The sequence below is a fragment of the Mastigoproctus giganteus genome, chromosome 9, assembly GCF_048544385.1.
Source record: "Mastigoproctus giganteus isolate SK-2022 chromosome 9, ASM4854438v1, whole genome shotgun sequence".
NCBI classification, from domain to species: Eukaryota; Metazoa; Arthropoda; class Arachnida; order Uropygi; family Thelyphonidae; genus Mastigoproctus; species Mastigoproctus giganteus.
This window is the reverse complement of record NC_143583.1, coordinates 117,732,989-117,755,321: the sequence shown is the minus strand read 5'-3', so window position 1 is coordinate 117,755,321 and position 22,333 is coordinate 117,732,989. Positions and strand designations below refer to the sequence as shown.

Here is a 22,333-nt window from a genome sequence, read left to right as displayed (position 1 = left end):
TCACAAAAAGATCATTTCAAACTTAGAGATTTCAATTTAGCTAAACAGACCATTATTTTTTCTTGTAGGCTTTTTCTTTTTACCTCTAGGCATTTGGGGGCATACTTAATTTATTCACCTATACTGCTAGTTAAGAAACCATCCCATTTATTTCTTTCCTTACATTTTTCTTTGCAAGATATTCATACTTTATTGGTCATTATTAAATAAAATTATGTGCTACAAGTAATAGCGGCTCCTGCACCACAGTTGAAGCTGTACAATAAGCTTTTGTTTTTCTCTTTGTTCTGATATTATTTACCTCACAACCAAAACTTGAAATTTTATGATCCATGCATTTTTTAAGGTATGTTTACATATGATATTCCTAAACACCTCTGTCTTTACCACATCCATCCATCCACTGGAAGAGAACAGATTTTCACAAGGTCTTTGAGAAAGAAAGCCACCCCACATTTTATTAAAATTGAATAAATTGAAATCCATCAATTAATTATTTATTTTTATTCATACACATCTCATAGCCTATCCTAGCTGAAGTACTTCTCCTCAGGTGAAGCGTTACTTATTCGAAGTAGTGTAATATCATGGCAACTCATTGTGAAAGTATTCACAATGAGATATAACTTAAAACGATGCCGCTTTGCTAATATTCTGTTCATTCAGATTTGGCTATGTATTATTGATGCTTTCGCACTATACTTATACAAAAAACAATATTAATATCCCATATGTTAAAGAACTGTCTTGGTGTTTACTAATATGTTGTACAAGGAAAAGATTAGAGCAACATCAGTTATAGAAAAAATGTAATACATCTTTTAAATACAACTGTTAAGTCACCTAATAAATAACTGCCTGCATCAAGAATATGAGACTACAAATAACTGCACAAAGTAAAAATGCACAGTTGAAAGCATATGATTCTATGGTTGGTGACTGACGTTAATAATATACCCTTAAGAAATAACTATTATAAATCAAGTGACCAATAAAAAAATTTATCTTGTACATCCTAATATTTCATAACATAAAAATAAGTTACAAAAATTACCTTATCGTGAAGTTTCTGTAGGATGTGGGATAACAAGAGTGCAAACTTTGAATCATCTATCTGGTTAATCTGACTAACTGCTTCTTCAAGCCTAGAAGGAATAGCATATAACATACAAATCAAAGACCAGTCGTATAACATATAAAAGCATCCCTCAATTTATGTCCTTAATTGGTTCCATGGGGGCTGGACAACTCAAAGGTTATTTTTCTATAAACAAATTTCTTATAAATACGTAATTCATTCCCAAACATCAAAATCTGGCCATATTTTGTTATCACCCTATTTAAGCAGTTACTAGCACATAAAATATAGCACTATCTATGTACAGTATCATGAAATGTATATAATCCATGATATTGAATGAAAAGGCATTAAATAATCAAAAATCACAGTAAAGGGAATTTATTTAATTTTATTTGAATTACAATACTGGTAGGATACTGTAAAAAATTCTAAGCATTTAGTAAAGTCATTTATTTTTAACTTTAAAGTGTAATCTCAGAACACAAAACTTAACTTAAAATCAAGAAGCATTTTAAATAAAACAATGAAGCACACTATGATCTACTGTATGCAAATGTACTGTAGTAAATTTAAATGTCACTATACTATAGCTCCACAGGCAAACAAAAAAATGCTTACTATACAGAAAACAAGCAGTCATTAGTAAAAACTGCCTTTTCTCCTCCAGGCGCCTTCACAGCCAGGTGGGAAGGAGCAGTAGTGCGTAGCACACGCGTTTTGATTAGACCGGGGTTCGAGCCCGTCACCACCAAATACGGAGGATGCGGAAAGGTCAGGGAATGACCACCGCATATCCCCGGAGCAATATGGCCTTAGTTGCTGATGCTCCTAAAAAACCAAATAACAACAGCCCTTTCTCCAATTTTTTTTTTTTTTTTTTTTTAATTCTTTGCCCAAATGAAGTTACCTATTTTACACATCTGGAATATGTCAAATGGTCAGTATCCTTATTGTTCTAGAAATGTCAGCACTATGTAATTTTCACAGTTTGAATAAATGTAATTTTTTCTTTTGTCTCTCTCTATTCAACCAATTCAAAATAAAGTTTATTATAAAATAAAAGATTATAAAATATCCAATTAAAACTCAAAATTAAATAGACTATGTTGAATAAAAGCAATTAAAATACACTGGTTAAAGGAATTAACAATATACGTAAAGAAACTAAAAATACAATATACCTATTGAATATACCTATTGAATACAATAGGCAGTATATATATATACATATATATATATATACACACACACACACACACACACACACACATATATATATATATATATATATATATATATATATATATTACTGCTCACAGTGGCTTGTGGCTACTGTAGACAGCCTTTATCAATTAAAATATGAGCAGCCAACATTGATTTAAATATAAGGTACGAGCAAGCATGGAGGATGGGAAGGGAAGAGAGAAGTAATAGACTGTACTAGAATTAAGATTGGTGGTAGGAGAGAAGAGGAAATCAAGGAATGGAAAATGATGGGGGGGGGGGTGGAATCTGCTTACCTCATGTAATGTCAAAGGTTAAAAAATAGGATGCATGCAAGTACCACAGTCCCTATTAATTGAAGCTTGAGTGGTACTGATGTATGCAGATGCTAACCAGCAGTGGATCTTAATGCTGCAAGCATAATCTATTATGCAGGCAACACTTGGCATATTTCCTTCTTGCCAATAATTGTACTGCTGATTGGGAGAAATCAGCATTCGAAATTACACTGCAATGGTCTTCTTTCAATGATCGAGACAAGGGATTGGCTCGCCAATGCAGTCCACATTACAGACCCTGCTGGGTATATGAAAAATTACTCCACTCCACTGGTGATATCAGTATCGTTAGAGAGGGATATACCATGTTTTGAGGGAGAGTGCAAGGAGTGTATTGAACCACTGAGGTTAATAATGAGGGCATTTTTCAACTCAGTGGAGATTCCTATGGATTGTAGAAGCATCAATGTATTGTCAATACATAAAACCGGTTATAAGCATGAAGTTGATAACTACAGACCAGGTAAGCAGATAACTACTTTATTTTATTTTTTATTTATTTGGTTTTTAGGAGCATTAGCAACTAAGGCCATATTGCTCCGGGGATATGCGGTGGTCATTCCCTGACCTTTCTGCATCCTCCGTATTTGGTGGTGACGGGCTCGAACCCCGGTCTAATCAAGAAGCGTGTACTACGCACTGCTGCTTCCCACCTGGCTACGGAGGCGCCTCAGATAACTACTGACTTCAGTATTAGGAAAAATCTTTAAGGCAGTGATTAAAAGTGTAATCCAGGGACATTTAGATAGATAAATAGCATTCTGAAGGACACACAATATGGCTTCGTTATGGGTAAATCAGGCTTAACTAACTTAGTAGGCTATTTTGACACAGTTACTCAAAGGCTGGATTTAGGGAATAATGAAATCGAGGCAGTGTTAGGTGGGTTGGAAAACTGCTAGCTTGGGGGGATACAAGAACTAATAGATTAACAGTAGCCACTGGCAGAGGTGAAAGTGATTCTTGCACTGCTTCTACTGAAATGAACAGCAGCCTGGAAAACAGCATGCAGGGGATTTCAGAGACTGCTGGGAGTCATTGCGGTACAAGTAAACACATGGGTTGTGTCAGAGTAGCTAAGAATAGGAACAGGTGCATGTAAACTTGCGTATACACTAATGCTAGGAGTTTGGTAAATAAATTTGATGAATTTGAGGTATTGCTCAAAACATCAAAGACAGATACTGTTGGGATATCAGAGACATGATGTCACACAGATATAAGGAATGCAGAACTGGAATTTGGGGTGTACAATGTGTACAGAAAGGATAGACAGGACAGGAAGGGAGAAGGTATTATGCTGCTAGTTAAGAAACAAAATCTAAGGAAGTGCATCCAATTGATGTTGGTAGACAATGCAATGTTGAGTCTGTTTGGTTTGACATAAGCACTGGGAAAGGAAAAATGAGAATAGATGTGGGTTATAGGCCTAATGAATCTAATGAGTATAATGAGCAATTGTGCAGAGAAATAGAGTGGGCCAGTAAACCAGAATGTCTTATAATGGGGGATTTTAACTTTAGAGATATTGACTGGAACTTGGGGATTGGTCACTTGCACACTAGCAAAACTTTTGTGGATTTATTGGATGACTGTTTTCTACAGCAACATGTTCGAGAGGCAACCAGAGGGAGTAATACTCTTGATCAGATTATCAGCAGTGATTATTCATGCATTAAGAATTTGCAGATAAAGGAACCACTGGGTGACAGTGATCACAACGTACTGATGTTGGAAGTTTTCTGAACAGTATAAACAGACGGCCAGGAAAGCCCATGGTGTCCTATCAATGATTTATCGAACACTATCCTGTAGAGACAGGGAGGTCATAACACCATATAAGGCAATTTCAAGAGCACACTTGGAATGCCATGTTCAGGTATGGAGATCTCATAAAAAAAAGCCAGTGAGCTTCTTGAAAGGATCCAAAGATGCGCAACTTAAAAAAAAGAGATCGGCAGTAAGTAGGATGACTGTATGAGGAAAGATTCTGATTATATGGGCTACAAAGTTTAGAAACCAGGCACCTCATAGGTGACCCGATAGAGATTATAAGGCTCCGAGAGGGATTAGTAAAATGAATGAAGGGGGAATTCTCACTGTTCTAAAGAATTACAGAACTAAGGGCAAATTCAAATTACAGAGCTTGAGGTTTAAATTAAATCAGACATGCCATATCACGTTCTTGTGTATGCAAGGTCATATTTGGCCAAAAATGGTTTGGCTAAAATGCTGGGGCGTTCAGACGACTAAACACGAAACTACGTGATTTGCTGTTTGTGTATTCCAGACTATCAGCAAGAAGTAAAGGAAGAAGGCAGTGATTGACTGGTGGAGACTCCTCCCATTCACTGCTTTCCCCTTTTTTTCCTCACCGTATGTTACAGGGAAAGGTCAAGTGATGAACAAAAAGGCTGATCTCTAGAACATGCATTTTGTTGTTTCTTGTTGTTTAAGCTGTTTCTTGATGATTTGATTTTTTTTCTTTTTAGCAGCTGGGCCATGGGGCAGCAGCCCCAGAAAAAAAAAAAAAAAAAAAGTAATTTCTTTTGACGTACATGAGCAATTAACAGTAATACTCCAGAACAGTGTGCACCCTCCAAAATGGAGGCAAGCAGAAGAGTGGGAAAGCAGTGACTGACAAGTTGTGACTCTGCCCACTCACTGAGTTCCCCTTCTCCTTCACATTACATGCGGATGTCACATGACATATCGTTATGTCGGAACTGAAAATTCACAAAAACAAACAAAAAAAACAAAACGATTCCATATGCACTACCAACGAAATAGCTCTTTCTCAATCCACAAAATGTCTAAATAAATACCTTGTGAAGTAAAATATTCAGGACTGCTGCCCCCAAACCTCCATTTTTGCAACGAACCATTACCAGATGATGGCACGTTCATTTACAATGAAATTACTCTTTGTACATGCACAAAATGTCCAAAAAAAATGCTTTTTGATGAAACTCCAGAATCTGATGACCCCTCCTTACTTTGGCGATAAAATCGCTTCTCCTGCTTCAATCCGTTCCCTTTCAACCTAACTAAACTAACCCGAAAAAAAAAACAAAAAACACACTTCTTTTGCTTGAATCTGCCCTGAATTTGGCCACACAAACAAAAATCACCTCGTGAGTCCTAGCCACAGGCAACAACTAGTTTTTTGCTTGAATCCCTCCCAAAGTCACGTAAAAACCTAATCTTTTTTCACTAAAAACTAAATGAAACCTAACCCCTTTTTTCTCAAAAACTAAATGAAAACAAAGAAAACTCACTTCTTCAGTTCTGGCTTCAAGGTGGGTATACTTTCCGAATTGCATTCAAGAATTCCATTGTTAGATAAATCTAGCAGCAAACCAAACAGTCACAAACAACAATGCCAAAATCAAGAAAATTATAATTTCTCATTTACCGCTACAATCTCAAACAACCATGTGACATCCACCTGTCAATCACCGCCACCTTCCTCACTTTCATTGAAGTGCCCCATTCTGGGAGGTGTACACTATTGAGATGATTGTGAAGGCATTTTCTTTCTGATTGTTTTGTGTCATTGAGGGTGGGGTGCTTAGCTTAAATAGAGTGTTTATCCGCCCATCCCATTGTTTTAAAATCAGAAAATGAGTTCTCGATTTAAAAACAGGCAAGTGGGGAAAAACACCCTATGCATGTCAACCTAGGAGGGCACTAAACTCCATTATTTGGGTACCACTTGTCTCCGTCAGGGGTGTGGTCATAGAAGGGAGTGATCGTACGATTATTTGGAAAGCATTTTCTTTCTGATTGTTTTGTCGTCAAGGTGGGGGTGTTTAGCTTAGATAGGGTGTTTATGATAACTGCAATTTAGTGTCATAAGTCACGGTCAGCCAGTAAGTCACCACCAGCTCCAACAAGTCATGAATCATATCCTGACAGGCAGTTCTGACTTGCTGAGCATGCGCGACACTCACTCTATCTGCCAGTTGCTGCTGGATCTGCCAGTCTATGTGCTGGGAATTGTCACGGATCATGTGCGATCCTCTCCATATCTGTGGGTCCACATATTCTAACGGAGCATTTCCGACTTGACTGAGCATGCACGACACTCACTATATCTGCTGGTCTCCGTGTTGGGAATTGTCACGGAGCATGCACGACACTCTGTATCTGCCAATATCTATACTGACAATTTACTACATACTCGCAGTAATTTTTTTTTTTTTTTTTTCGTTTTCAGAAAGAAAAACGATTTCCTGACTACATAAGAATTTGATAATAAAAATAAAAGTAGATAGTTATAAAAACGATAATGGAAATAGGCAATTATTATTTTCAGGTAATACAGTAGCCTCTCGATTTTCCGGATAGTGGTAAAAGACAAATCCTGAATAATCGATTTCCTGGTTAATCCAAAAATACAAAAGTCCCCGACATACGTAAGAGATACGCTCCAGGACTTCTTACTTCATCGAGTTTTACATAACTCGGGAATGACTAAAACATATTGCTACTATATTATTATTGACAAATCTGAATCCAGCATGATACTTGTTACTGTTTGGCCATTTTGATACATCCTTATTATAATGATTCCTTAGAGATTTAACAGATGCACCGTTTACAAACTTTTGAATAATTTCAAGTTTTTGTTTAACTGAAAACGCAACTCTTTTGCATTTACCCATCATTTTCGCAATTTCTAAACAAAAAAAAATTTACTATGAAAAAAAAATTCCGACATCCTTAATATAAATAACGAAACATGATTTGTCCTTTTGCACCGCAACGGAATACAACAATCAACGTGACGCACCAAATCAAACTACACAATTGGTCTCTCTCTCTCTTTTTTTTTTTTTTTTTTTTGAGCGGCGGATGTGAAAACAACGGGGATTGCAAGATAATAGGTACACTAATCTCCCAATGACGAGTTATAATTCCGTTTATCGTTTATTTACGACTTGCAAAATATCTGTTTATACCTCTTCTAGTTATTACTTGAATTTTTTTTTTTTTTTTTTTTTAATTTAGAGTCTTAATCCGATCCCGGTTAATCGAGAGTCTCCTGTATATTTTGTATTGCCTGAAAATAATATTTTGTGATTATTCATATATATTTGTAATAATTTGTGAATTATTACACTTGTGAAAAGGTGAATTAAATAAAAATTCATATAGTACTTAATGCTATAGATCCAATGATTTTAACTTTCTATCTATCTATATATATATATATATACACACACACACACACACACACACACACACGCGCGCGCGCACATATAGAATTAAACTTTCCAAAAAGTATGGTAGTACATTCGTTAAAAGCCATTTCAAGTAAAAATAAACTGAACATGTGCAATGAAGATGTATTATTTTAATTGAATTTTTCTCCCTTTTGCCGACACAAAATCATCAATAAATTTATCCTAATTTATGTTTTGTGCAACTTGAGTTTTGATGGATACAATTCACATATTGGTTAGTCGTTCTTGTCCAGTTGTTGATCTAAGGTGAGTTTTAATCAATTTGAGTTTACTTGAGGACCTTTCAACAAGAAGCTACTAATACACGCAGGGTAAGAAAAATTCGTAACCTATTTCTGTGTTTGGATAAGTTTTGATAACACAATACTCCTAAATCAATTGGGGAAAATACATGTATATAGATAGATAGAAAGTTAAAATCATTGGATCTATAGCATTAAGTAGTATATGTATTTTTACTTAATTCACCTTTTCACAAATGTAATACATTAATTCACAAATTATTACAAATAATCACAAAATACCGTATATTATTCCGTATATTCACATTATTATTTTCAGGCAATACAAAATATATTGGCGCCTCCGTAGCCAGGTGGGAAGGAGCAGCAGTGTGTAGCACACACTTCTTGATTAGACCGGGGTTTGAGCCTGTGACCACCAAATACGGAGGATGCGGAAAGGTCAGGGAATGACCACCGCATATCACCGGAGCAATATGGTCTTAGTTGCTAATGCTCCTAAAAACCAAACAACAAAATACATTACCTGAAAATAATAATTACCTATTTCTATTATCGTTTTTATAACTACCTACTTTTATTTTTATAATCCAGTTCTTATGTAATCAGGAAATTGTTTTTTATTCTTTCTGAAAACAAAAAAAAAAAAAAAAAAAAATAGTAGTACATAGTGTCCACATGCTGTCAAGTCGAAACTGCCTGTCAGAATACGATTCACGACAGGTTGGAGCTGGCATTGACTTGTGGGCTGACCATGACTCATGACACTAAAGTGCAGAATTACCGTGTTTATCTCCCCATCCCATTGTTTTAAAATCAGAAATTGAGTTCCTGATTTAAACGCAGCAGCAAGTGGGGGGAGGGAACAGCCTAGGCATATCAACCTAGGAGGGCAGTGGGCGGGGAAAGTAGTGAGCGGAACCTGCAAATCATTGCTTTGTTCCTGTTCGTTTGTTGAAATATGGACTAATACCGACGATCTGGAGTTTTACCAGATCGACTTCAGCTTGGAGAAGAGGAAAGCGGCATAGTAGTAGTGGCATGTGATGCAAGAAAGCAAGTGTACGAGCTTATGCAGCATCAGCCAAAAAAAATAAATAAATAATAAAATAAATTTAAAAAAAATAAATAAAAAAAGTTACAAACAATTCCCTCTAAATGTTTGTCCAGTTCCTCCTTAAATTTATTTAACCTATCAACTTCCACAATGACTGATGGAAGTTTGTTCCAGCAATTAACCACCTGCTGGCTAAAGGCAAATTTCCGCACATCTGTCTTTCCTCAATTTGAATTTATGCCCCCTTAGGTTCGTAATCTGAACAAGTGGAAGAATCCAATCAGAATTCAGTGTTCAAGGCCTTATACACCTCAATCAGATCACCTCACAGGTGCCTAGTCTCCAGCCACTGCAATTTGCAGAACTTAAGCCTCTCTTCGTAAGAAGATCCCTTCATTCCCCTCACCAATCTTGTTGCCCTTCTCTGTACACACTCAAGCAAATCTACAACCTTCCTAAAATGAGGCCTCTAGACCTCTATGCAGTACTCAAGGCATGGCCTGACCACTGACTTATACAGAGGGACAATCACCTTTTCCCTGCTAGCAAAATTCCTGTATATCATTGACAAAACCCCATGACCTGCCCTGGCAGCCTGTCTGCATTGCTCAGAAAACTTCATATCTGACTGCACAATTACTCCCAGGTCTTTTTTATTTTCTACCACCTTAAGTGTAGTACCGCACAGTTGGTACGTTTCTCTGGGGTTACTTCTACCCATATACAGTTTTGCATTTGTCAATGTTAAACTTCAGTTGCCACTTTTCAGCCCATCTGCCCAAATTTTCTAGATCCTGTTGCAGTAGCACACTGCCATTACTGTCATTAACAACCCTGCCAACCTTTGTATCACCTGCAAACTTCAACACTAAGCCTGATATACCTTCATTAATATCATTGATAAATATACAAAACAACAGTGATCCCAAAACCGAACCCTGTGGGACTCCACTAATAACATTAGTTCATGAAGAGCAGCACCCATTGATTACTACCCTCTGTCTTCTCCCACTCAACCATCTTTTCATCCATTGTAGCAACTTACCCTTAATACCATTGTGCTCCAATTTGTACAGTAGTCTTCCATGCGCAACAGTGTCAAAAGCTTTCCTGAAATCCAAGTATATGTTATCAAAATTATTTTTTGCATCCAGTTCCTTTGTAACCACATCATAATATCCAATCAAATTTGTCAGACAAGACTTTCCCTTAACAAACTCATGCTGTATCTGTGTGTGGGATGTTGCCTGTTTCTGCCAATCAATGCTTGTGCCACTCCTCCTCGCCTTTGCCAAATGTAAGTCACGTAGTTTCACGTTTAGTCGTCCGAAACGCTCTAGTAACTGCATTTTTACCAAATAGTTAAGCACTTGTTTAATTTTATTGCATTTCAATTAACCTTCCGCCTTCGGTTTACCGAGCTTTTAAAGGGGCGAAGCCTGTACTTTCTGCTGCTTATAAATAGCGTTACGACACATGTAGCTCACAGTATTTAAACATGAATAAATAAATAAAGCTTCTGAACGAGGACGACTATTTCGTCGGTCAGGACTCTGCTGTCCAATGAATTGGATCCATTTATTTTCTCCATTCTGCTGTCCAGTGAATTGGACAGCAGAATGGAGAAAATAAAAAATGTAGTCAAAAAAGTGCCATTGCGAAAACAAAGTGGGACGCGTGACTAGTTGAACCGGGAATATTAACACTACAATGCGATGATTCACAAATTAATAAAGTGTAAAGTGTGTTTACACTTTATTAATTTGTGAATCATCGGCACCAGGCGTTTCCCCCATCTCCGCAAATTAATAAAATCAACACATACATACACTCACCTCGGAGTCAACACAAACATCTGTACAGCCATATTTAGATAAATCCTGCAACACTTTTCTTCGTCAAGATTTAAAACACAGGTTGTTTCATTTTTAAATTACTCATTACAACATCATTACCAGTAGTAAGATACCGACCAATACACCGTGATTACCTTCATATCACAGAATAGTAAAGATATCTTATTATTTTGGGCATCACCTTACAAATAATTCGACTCCTGCCGCCTATATTTGAAAATACCAATCACAGCAAATAAATTAATTTCGAATGATTTATTACTTCACGATTTAATATTTTCTTAATATATATATATTATTATTATTATTATTATTATTATTATTATTATTAGCCATATGGTGCAAGGAACTCTGAGACTTATGTTGCACCAGCCAAAAAAAAAATTCCCGAGTTACCCTGAGAGAGAGAGAGAGAGAGAGAGAGAGAGAGAGAGAGAAGTAGAAAAGAATCACCAAGAAAGAGAAGAATGATGATATCCAGCTCAGGACCCTAAGTTTGCCAAACCCATACTCGATATTCACATTATCTTCACTCAGATGAGCCCCTGGGGTTGTATATATATACATATTTTATAATAAATATATATATGCATACATATTTTATTTTAGATTAAACATAGGAACTCCTCCTACCTCGATTTAGTTTTTACCCATGAATCAACTCTCTTCTTAATTTCTAAAGGTGATAATTTCATCCGTTACGATCACTTCCCTATTGTCGTCGATTTCCTTTCTTTTATTTTTGAAGCTTCCTTTGACAGATACTTTTTTAGCTTTAGGCACATAGACTGGACTTCGTTAAATCGATTTCTGGGTGTTTCGCAAGGTGTTCCTCAAGGCTCACCATTGGGTCCGCTTTTATACAAAGGGTACTAGGAAAGTTTTGCAATATGACGCAACAATGAATCACAGGAAGCTGCTTGTTGCTGCATGTTGAGACTATGTTCATACGTGCATAGTAGCCGCCGCGCCAAGTCGATGGGCTCAGTTATTCATTAGTAGTGAGAGTGTAAAGTGCTTGCGATGGCATCGTGGTCACGAAATGAGATAAGGACAGTTTTGCGGTATAATTTCGTGCGTGGTTTAACCATAGACCAGTGCTTAGAAGAAATGACTCTTGCACTAAATGATGATTGTCCACATCGTACAACGATATTCAGGTGGTATAGAGAATTCCAAAGGGGAAATTTCACTCTGGAGGATTCTGAGAGGCCGGGAAGACCACGAACGTCAGTTACGGAGGAAGACGTTACTGCTGTGAGGAAAATGCTTGACGAAAACAGGCGAGTGACCTACCAACAGATAGAGGATACTTTGGGCCTAAATGCACCAGCAATTCGTTCGATTCTGCAAGATCATTTGCACGTGAAGAAACTTTGTTCTCTCTGGGTGCCGCATCAACTGACTGAAGAGCGGATGACACGACGTGTGACTTGGTGCCGGGAGATGTTAAAAAAGTTTGATAAGGGACAATCTCGGTATGTGAACAACATCGTGACAGGTGACGAGACTTGGCTGTACTATTACGATCTGCCGACCAAGGCTCAAAACAAAGTTTGGGTCTTTGATGATGACGACACACCCGTAATTGTCAGAAAACCCCGATCTGTAAAGAAGAAAATGATAGCTGTATTTTTCAAATCGAGTGGAATTGTGGAACGTGTCGTTTTGGACACGCAGAAGACAGTCACAGCTAAGTGGTATACTGAACAATGCCTGCCTAAAGTCATTGGATCTATGAAGAACCTGCGGCCAAAGTCAAGAATGGACACCTGGTACCTCCATCACGATAATGCTCCAGCTCACCGCGCCAAAGCCTGCACCGAATATTTGACCACGACAGGACTGAAACTTCTCGAGCACCCTCCCTACAGTCCAGACCTTGCTCCCTGCGACTTTGCACTGTTCCCGCATGTGAAAATGAAGCTAAAAGGGAGGCGGTTTGCCAGTGATGAGGACCTTCTACGGGCTTGGGACAACGAGTGTGCTTTACTCCCTAGTGAAACTTGGCAAAACTGGTTTAAAGATTGGTTTCGGAGGATGGAGAGGTGTATTGAATGTAGAGGAAATTACTTTGAAAAAATTAAATAAACAAAGCTGTATTGCAAAACTTTCCTAGTACCCTTTGTAGATTAGACCTGATATGCAGATCAATTACTTTCTCTGTTTGCAGTGTGGAATGTACTATGTGTAATGACTTCATTGTCTTTTCTGTTAGTTAACAAATCTGTATGCAAAAACTGTTTTTAATGGTGAATTACAACTTGTTGTCAAGAAATTCACTTTTCTTAACAAGTTCTTTTATTGTAAACAAATTCTCTTGATAAAATAAAATTGTATTGTAGTGTATTATTATTAATTTTATTATTATTATTATTATTATTATTATTATTATTATTATTATTATTATTATTATCTATATAAACGACATATTCGAAGAAATAAAGAACTCCTTTTTAAAAATTTATGCAGATGATATAATCTTATATACATTTGGAAAGAACCTGACAAAAATGGCAAAAGATTTACAGCAGGATGTAATAAATTTACAAAATTGGTTGCATGACAATAAATTAGCACTCAGCTTTGAAAAAAATAAAATTTTTGGTAATTAGACATCCTCATCAAACCATGGATATTCATCCCTCTATTAAATTAAATCAACATAAATGCCTACACGTTCAGGATTTTCAGAATTGCAAATGTCTAACAGTGGAAGAAGTTTCAAATCACTGTTACCTTGGGTTATAGATTGACTAATTAAATATACGAAAAATTTACGAAAAATATACGAAAAATAAAATTTACGAAAATTTATTTAGTTTAAAACTTAATAAATTTAGTAAAAGCACGAGAAAATATAACTGAAATAAGGGTAATAAACAACTTACTTAACAGGATTCTGAAACTTTTAATGGGGACAAACTCTTGGAAGGATCTGAAGAAGAGATGGCAATTTTTGTTGAAATATAAAATACTTTATCCAATTCAAAAACTGAAATTAAATTTATTCTTGAAGAATCTTAACACTATTTATGAGAGTCGAATCTTCAAAGGAATGTATCACATAACTTTATGAATCCAAAAGCAATTGTTTTGCCTCACCCTAGAGTACTAAATAGATTTGGAGATAGGCACACAATGAACATAATAAATGACTTGTTGGCTAGTGTTGATTTCAGGCTCAGGAGAAGTTATTCTATCTCAAAATTAAAATTCTTAATAAGAAGATTTTTGAGACTCAATGATACAGTAGATTAAACCTGATATGCGGATCAATTACTTTCTCTGTTTGCAGTGTGGAATGTACTATGTGTAATGACTTCATTGTCTTTTCTGTTAGTTAACAAATCTGTATGCAAAAACTGTTGTTAATGTTGAATTACAACTTGTTGTCAAGAGATTCACTTTTCTTAACAAGTTATTTTATTGTAAACAAATTCTCTTGATAAAATAAAATTGTATTGTATTGTATTATTATTATTATTATTATTATTATTATTATTATTATTATTAGCCCTATAGTGCAAGGAAGCCTGAGGCTTATGCTACACCAGCCACAAAAAAATTCCCAAGTTACCCTGAGAGAGAGAGAGAGAGAGAGAGAGAGAGAGAGAGAGAGAGAGAGAGAGAGAGAAGGGAATCACCAAGAAAGAGAAGAATGGTGATATCCATTGAATAATTACAACATTGATTTTACACTTAATCCATCTACTCGTATATATAAGAATTTGCTCCTTACTCCGTTTTCTTAATCTAAATTTTGTATATATTTTAATTCTAGTTTTAAATTGATTGTTACTGTTTTGTATTGGTAGGTACTGTGTTCTCTGTGTGGGAGAAAGCTGTATATAAAAAAATAAATATATATACGTTACAGTGACAATTAGACATTATACGTGCATGGGTTATATATGTACTTTACTTATTTATATATTATTACTTTTTATAATTAATTTTGGTACTACTTGGGAGCATCAGGTTTGTAGCGACCCCAACCAAACCGCTAGTTATATATAAATCTAGCAGTGTATGGATAGCCTAATATACCATAGATACATATATATCGTAGATACATACTGGATATTTCAAAAATTATGGTCAATAATTTAAAGGTGAAAAGTACAAATTAAATAAGCAAAAAAGTCCCTGTGAACATTGGGCCGCAAATTAACAGTTTTCGAGATAATGCACATTTTCTATTAAGATCCGCCACTGACTATGGGGGCACACTGGGAGGGTAGTCTGTATTGCTGAGATCTTGTACACGCTGGATATGGTAAGGGTACAGTAATTGGTGATGTAAAATTCGTCACACACTGCTATAACTCAGTACACGCTCTTGCAGAGCAACCCTCCTTGTCTAAATTCCTGGATTTTGTTCTGTTCTTTCTAACACCCTTTCCTCAACATCAGGTGTTATGCTTCTGGGCCTACATCATTGTATTCCATGTGCGAAGCGCCCATGTTCTGTAAGGCGTTGATGTACCCTGATGAATGTGCGCCTGTTGGGCTGCCTTCAGCGGGGAAATGCTTCTTGGTACAAACGTGCAGCCTCGAGTGAACTGCCGTTGGCTTTCCATACATGGAGTCCATGTCCGCATACTCTTCGTTGCTGTAACCTCTTTCCATATTGACTACTCTTTGACAAGTACTAGTATGTCTGCTACGTCTCAGAGCATTGAGAAAGGAGAAAGAGAGAGAATGAGCATAATCTGACTTAAACAAACAAGTCAGTGGTGAATCCCAACTCTACAGTTCATCTTGTCAGTGGTGGATGCCAACTAGAAATGTGCAATATCTCGAAAACGATTCACTTAAGGACCCATGTCTACTAAAATTTTTTTGCATATTGTAGTCTGTACAGTTCATCTTTAAATTAATGACCATCACTTTTGAAACACCCTGCATAAATATAAAAACAACAAAACTAATGTAAAATTTACAGATTAGAGACATTTAGAGAAAATTGTAGAAAATCTAAGAATACTGGAGAAATTGGAGAAAAATAGCGAAAGTTGGCAAAAATTAACATTCTACCTCATGGCCATACATCTGCTACTTCCTCAGGGGCTTTGAGCAGACATACAGTCACACTAGAAGAGTGTATTATACCCTCATTTACGCTATTTAAAAATTTAATATTTAAATCTAATTGACATCAGACATAATTCCAATATTATTGCCACTGATGGTACACTGGATTGCTTATCAGCTACAGGGACTACAGTATAAATTAAAAATTACATCATACTACAGTATAAATTAAAAATTACAGAAGTATTAAGCATCAGCACGGACCATAGCTTATATTTCTTATAATTAAGTCAGCACTATGAATACTACAACGAAACAGGAAAATGCTGTACAGGTATCACAGCATAAATTGCACCCCGGGCTTAGACATAACCACGCAGGACCCGAATTTTTCTGAACACGGTCGCATAGCATGCAATTCCGCGACATCTCATGTGAATACATTGAAACACCAAGGAAACAATGACATAAACACATTCCATATATTTAAGACTATATGGACAGTCTACACCTACAAAGTCTACTAACGTTTAATAAATGTAACAGTAAATTATGTAAAACGTGTCCATACATGCATAGTCAGCACTGCCATAACAGAAAATTCACCGATATTTTGCCACACAAAAGGAGTAATACAAGGGCTCACATCTGGTGAGTACGGGCTTGGCACACCCAGAGTCCTGAGCTGGATATCATCATTCTTCTCTTTTTGGTGATTCCTTTCTACTTGACTCTCTCTCTCTCTCACACACACACACACACACACACACACACACACACACACACACACACACACACACACACACACACAGGGTAATTCAGAATTTTTTTTTTTTTTTTTTTTTTTGGCTGGTGCAGCATAAGCCTCAGGCTTCCTTGCACCAAATGCTAATAATAATAATATACCTTATCACATGTAAATAATGTGGCATCCAATAAATAGGACAAACCAGTACTGCACTACACATAAGACTAAATCTGCACCGATCACAAATAAATAAATACGGGGAAAATTCCCCCAAAGACAGATGTAACAACAGATACAGACAAATACGCCAATAAAATAAAGCTAAGACACTTCCAAATGCACAATTTTACTAATATCTCCATAGCCACATTAGCCATCACTGAAAACACCAACAAAAGGGAAGTACTAGAAGATCTTTTTATTCTTCAGTACAATACAAACTTCAGCTACTCCAGTTATAAACAATGCACATATGAAATTTTTCAATTAACAAAAAACATACACAGTAACGGATTGAGAAATTATAAAATTAATCAAGAATACAATAGCTACAATAGGAAAAGATCCCAAGATATTAACAATTTTGAAAACTCTCACGGAATGGGATACAGATCCCATTAACGTAAAAAGCATACTAAAACATAGTAAGTTAAAAGCCCTAAACAAGTTATACCATAAAATTTCCAGTAAAAATATACATCTTAAACACACTTTAGGAGATATCATTAAATTCAGAATAGGATCAGCATACTCTGAAAATACAACCAAAGGGTATTGCATAATAAAATTTCTAAATCGGTCTACGACTACGTTAATCTCAGAAATATCATGTATAAAACTAAAACATAACTTCGAATAAATAATATCAGTATAGAAATCAGACATACCTATGACAAACCCATAGGGATGACTATCTATAACTATAAAAACACAGTAGCCAATATGGGCACTGAAGATCAACCCTGTTTCTGTCATGAAGAAAAATACAAAAATTATGTAAATATTTACAGGCGATCTTAAAATTACTGAAGACAATACCCTACAAGAAGTGATGAGCATGGGAACAAAATTCAGACCCAACTCTAAAATTTGCTTAAAAAGCATACACAACTCCACTAATATGAATCTATTGCAATTCGCTTACAAAATAGCATACAAATACAACACCCTAGTGGAAGCGTTTCAAAGATGGATTAATATTACCACAAATCTTATCTTAACTAGATTCAGAGACATCAAGATACAGGAATATGATCACAAGATATACAATTTAAAAAGTATTAAAGAAAAAATCAAAACCTACACAATAACTTCGTTATCACCAATACAGTCAGACAAAGCTAATAACAACTTCAGCATCATTTGTAAGAGATTCTATATAGATAACCTTAAACAGGAATTGGACCATAGTGACACTTATAGGTTTATCAACTCCACTCCTAATGCAATTACTAAAAAACTAATAGCATTACACAAGAAAATTAAATTTAAAATGGATAACACCCAATACCCATACATTTACTGGATTCCCAAATTCCAAAGACCCAACAACAGGGAAAAGCTTCGTCACCACATGCAGGAACAGCTACAACAAAACATCTAGCAAAATAATGGAAACCAAATTAAATATAATAACTAGCAATCTCATAAACACAAAATTCATCTCCATTAACAGGCAGTACATTGAATATATTAGAAACAACTAAAAGAGAAATTTAGCTCAATATAATACATAGAATACTTCCGTATGATACTGTCTACCAATTAAAACGAAAAATTCGAAAATCTTACATTACAGTAACAAATAATTAAAAATCAATTGAACACAATTAAAAATCAATTGAACACAATTAAAAATCAATCTAACGCAATTAAAAATTAAATATTTAATACTTAAGTTCATTACAAGAGTAGCCCATCTGCAGTCCCGACAGGCTACTTTTGCAGACCATTTCCATTTTTTTTTTCAATTTATTAACACGCAATTTTATGTACATTCTCATGATATAAACAATTTATATACAAGATTATATCCAGTTTTATAGACATTATCATATATATATATAAATATATATATCCATTCTATATAATGGTAATCAAGGTACTGTGTGTGTGTTTGCATGTGTGTTCTTATATCGGGGTGGCTCCTAGGCCTTAGCCCATCTCCAGCTTTGTACTCTGTTATGGTACAGAAACTCTGCATAATGGGCCTGAAAAGTGCCAGTGTATGTGTTGTTTTGTGTGTGTCAGGCTATTATGCCACCAGGGTGCAGCCAACGTATGGGCAGCTGCTGCCTTGTGCCCATCCCTAGCACTGGGCCTGGGTCAACAGTCTTCCTGTACCGGTGTTATTACCACCGAAATAATCGCACCCGCCAGAGGGAGTGCAATGACGAGTGTCTGCAATCCCGCTCCCAGATTTCCCTTACCGGAGAGCCAGCAAAAAAAAAAAAAAAAAACTAGTAGTTATATACTTTATGGTCTGAATATTTTTTCGATCAAACACTCCTGTTCTTAGGAGAAAACTAATTTTGGCAAAACAATTGTAACAATTATATTAACATATATATATACATGATTTCCTAGTCTTAGTCTTTTTCACCACAGCTCAATTATTCTCAGTACCTTTTCTTATTTTTAAACGAAGTCACAAGTTCAACTGTCCAGCTTGATTTCATTCAAGAAAGAAGTCAGTTCCAGTAGTCTTCCCCGGTTCTCAGCTGGTTGGAAGTCGCAGATCGGATGCTTCGATAGAACTCTAATGGGAGGACATACAGGGACCCTCGGGTGTTAACAGGATTCTCATAAGAATGTTGATTGATTCTGGGGCATGATACATGAAATTAAAAACTAAGGAACTAGATGGAAACATAGTTTACGAGCATAACTTCTTCTGAAACTTTTGGACTTATACCTTGTGTGGTCTTAAGTGACATCTAGATCTGTGACCATATAGATATGAACTACATTTTGTTACCTATGGACTGTCATTGGAATTCCAAATCATACACAAGTTAGGACTCTCGGGAAAAAGAATAATTAGAAGTCTTCAGCAACTAGAAGAGAACCACCTGAAGAAGAGTTTTAAGACGTGCTGGCACAGAACGCAGAAGACCACTGGGACTTTTCTACCGTGTCAGCCATTTGGATGTTTCCAGGAGATAAAAGAACAGCAGTGCCACCTGCTTGTTCAGTGGTGACCAGAAATTCGACAAAAATTGCGTAAAATTATTAAATTGTGACATCACGAGGAAGCTTCATCTCTAAATAAGAGCTACTCCATTTATATGGCTGCGGCACGTTTAGTAGATCGGCAGCTTAAATTCCAAGCCCGGATAAATGGTGAGGGTTGACGTCAGGAAGGGCATCCGGTCGTAAAAACTATGACAAACCAATAGATGTATTCCAGTTAAGAAGTTAATCCAACCAGAGGAAAAGAAGAGGATGTAAAGTGTGAATTGGGAACATTGAATGCCGACCCCATAGAACGTGGGAAATGGCCAAGACAAAGAAGAAGACACTTGGATTTCAGGAAAGCTTTTGACGTTGTTGCACATGGAAGCCTACTATACAAACTGAAGCAGTACGGCATTAAGGGTAAGTTGCTACGATAGATAAAAGGGAGTTTGAATGGCAGAAGACACAGAGTGGTAATCAATGGACGCTGCTCTTCGTGGATTAATGTTATTAGTGGAGTCCCGCAGGGTTCGATGTTGGGCCCACTGTTGTTTTGTATAGTTATCAATGATATTGATGAAGGTATATCAGGCTTAATGTCGAAAGTTTGCAGGTGATAAAAAAAAAGGTTGGCAGAATTGTTAATGACAGTAATGGTAACGTGCTACTGCAACAGGATTTAGAAAATTTAGGCAGATGGGCTGAGAAGTGGCAACTGAAGTTTAAAATTGAGAGATGCAAAGTACTGCATATGGGTTGAAATAGCCCCAGAGAAACGTACCAACTGTGTGGTACTACACTAAGGGTAGAAGAAAATAAAAAAGTTCTGGAGGTAATTGTGCAGTCAGATATGAAGTTTTCTGAGCAATGCAGAGAGGCTGCCAGAGCAGGTCACGGGATATTATCAATGATATACAGGAATTTTGCTAGTAGAGAAAAGGAGGTGATTGTCCATTTGTATAAGGCAATGGTCAGGCCACTCCTTGAGTATTGCGTACAGATCTGGAGGCCTCATTTTAGGAAGGATGTAGAGTTGCTTGAGCGTGTATAGAGAAGGGCAACAAGATTGGTGAGGGGAACGAAGGGGTCCACTTGTCAAGAAAGACAAGTTCTGCAAATTGCATGGCGGGAGACTAGGCACCTACAAAATGATCTGATTGAGGTGTACAAGGCCTTGAATGGGTTGAGCACACTGAATTCTGATGGGATTCTTCTGATTGCTCAGATTACGAATCTAAGGGAGGGAAAATTCAAATTGAGGAAAGCCAGTTGTAGAATAGATGTGCGGAAATTTGTTTTAGCCAGCGGTTGGTTAATTGTTGGAACAAACTTCCATCTGTCGTTGTGGAAGTTGATAGCTTAAATAAATTCAAGAAGGAACTGGCCAAACTTTTAGAGGGAATGGATGTGTGAAATTGTTTTTTTTTTTTTTTTTTTTACTGATGCTATATAAGCTCGTACGCTTTCATCACATGCCTCCACTACTACTACTATTATTACTACATCAGTGGAGAGCTCATCAAACGACACATACGCAAGGAATTCTCCCTACTCAATGAAGGGGAAGCAATTTGCGATACAAGCCTAAAAATATATAGACTGCTATGCTTATGCAAAGTCTATGGGCACAATACAGTTGTATGCCATAAATTTACAAAAATAACTCAAAATTACAGCAGACTCTCGATTTGTTGGAATCGGATTAACCGGACACTTCAAGACTCCAAATTAAAAAAAAAAAAAAAACCAGAAACTTACCAGAAAGTAGTGCGTGATAAGTTTTTTAATGAAATGCACTAACAAGAAAGCCCAATAATCCGGAAAGTGCAAACTGTTTTTATTGTTTTATGGCAGTGCCCTCCGGAAATGAGCTTTAGTAAAATATGAGTTTGTGTGGAGTGATAACAGTGAGTTTTCGCCTTAACCCTGTGAAGTTCTTTCCAGAAAATGTTATTTTACATTTTTATCATGGTGCCAACTAAGAGAATAAGTGACAGCGGTACTAGTAAATCTATCAATAAAAGGAAAGCGATCGAGTTGGATCAGAAAATTAAAATAAGGATGTATGAAAATGGCCAAACATCAACAAATATCGCACGGAATTCAGATTTGTCAGTGGCAACACTGAATACAATAAAGGAGAATGAAGAATATGAAAAGCAGTGTAGCAATCGGCACCAATCAAGTCAACTATAATAACCAAGGCTACAAAATACGTATACATTTTTACAGTACAATAACATGCGTTTTTTCTTCCTTTTGTTTTCTTTTCTTATGTGCTACTCTGGCTACTTCACCACTGTACCCATATAAAGTTTTTAATT

The 22,333-nt window shown here is 36.3% G+C and overlaps 1 protein-coding gene across 1 annotated transcript in view; it reads right to left on the bottom strand.

Annotated features, from left to right (window-relative positions):
- Window positions 1-11,244, bottom strand: part of Vlet (COMM domain containing 10 protein valette) — a 76,290-nt gene extending 65,046 nt beyond the window's left edge. Inside the window, exons 1-2 of the mRNA XM_090381345.1 lie at window positions 11,027-11,244; window positions 1,055-1,145 (exon numbers count right to left, since the gene is read on the bottom strand). Coding sequence (XP_090237471.1) covers window positions 1,055-1,145; window positions 11,027-11,058 — 123 coding nt within the window. The 5' untranslated portion in view covers window positions 11,059-11,244. The remainder of the gene's footprint in view (window positions 1-1,054; window positions 1,146-11,026) is intronic.
- Window positions 11,245-22,333: the final 11,089 nt, after the last annotated feature.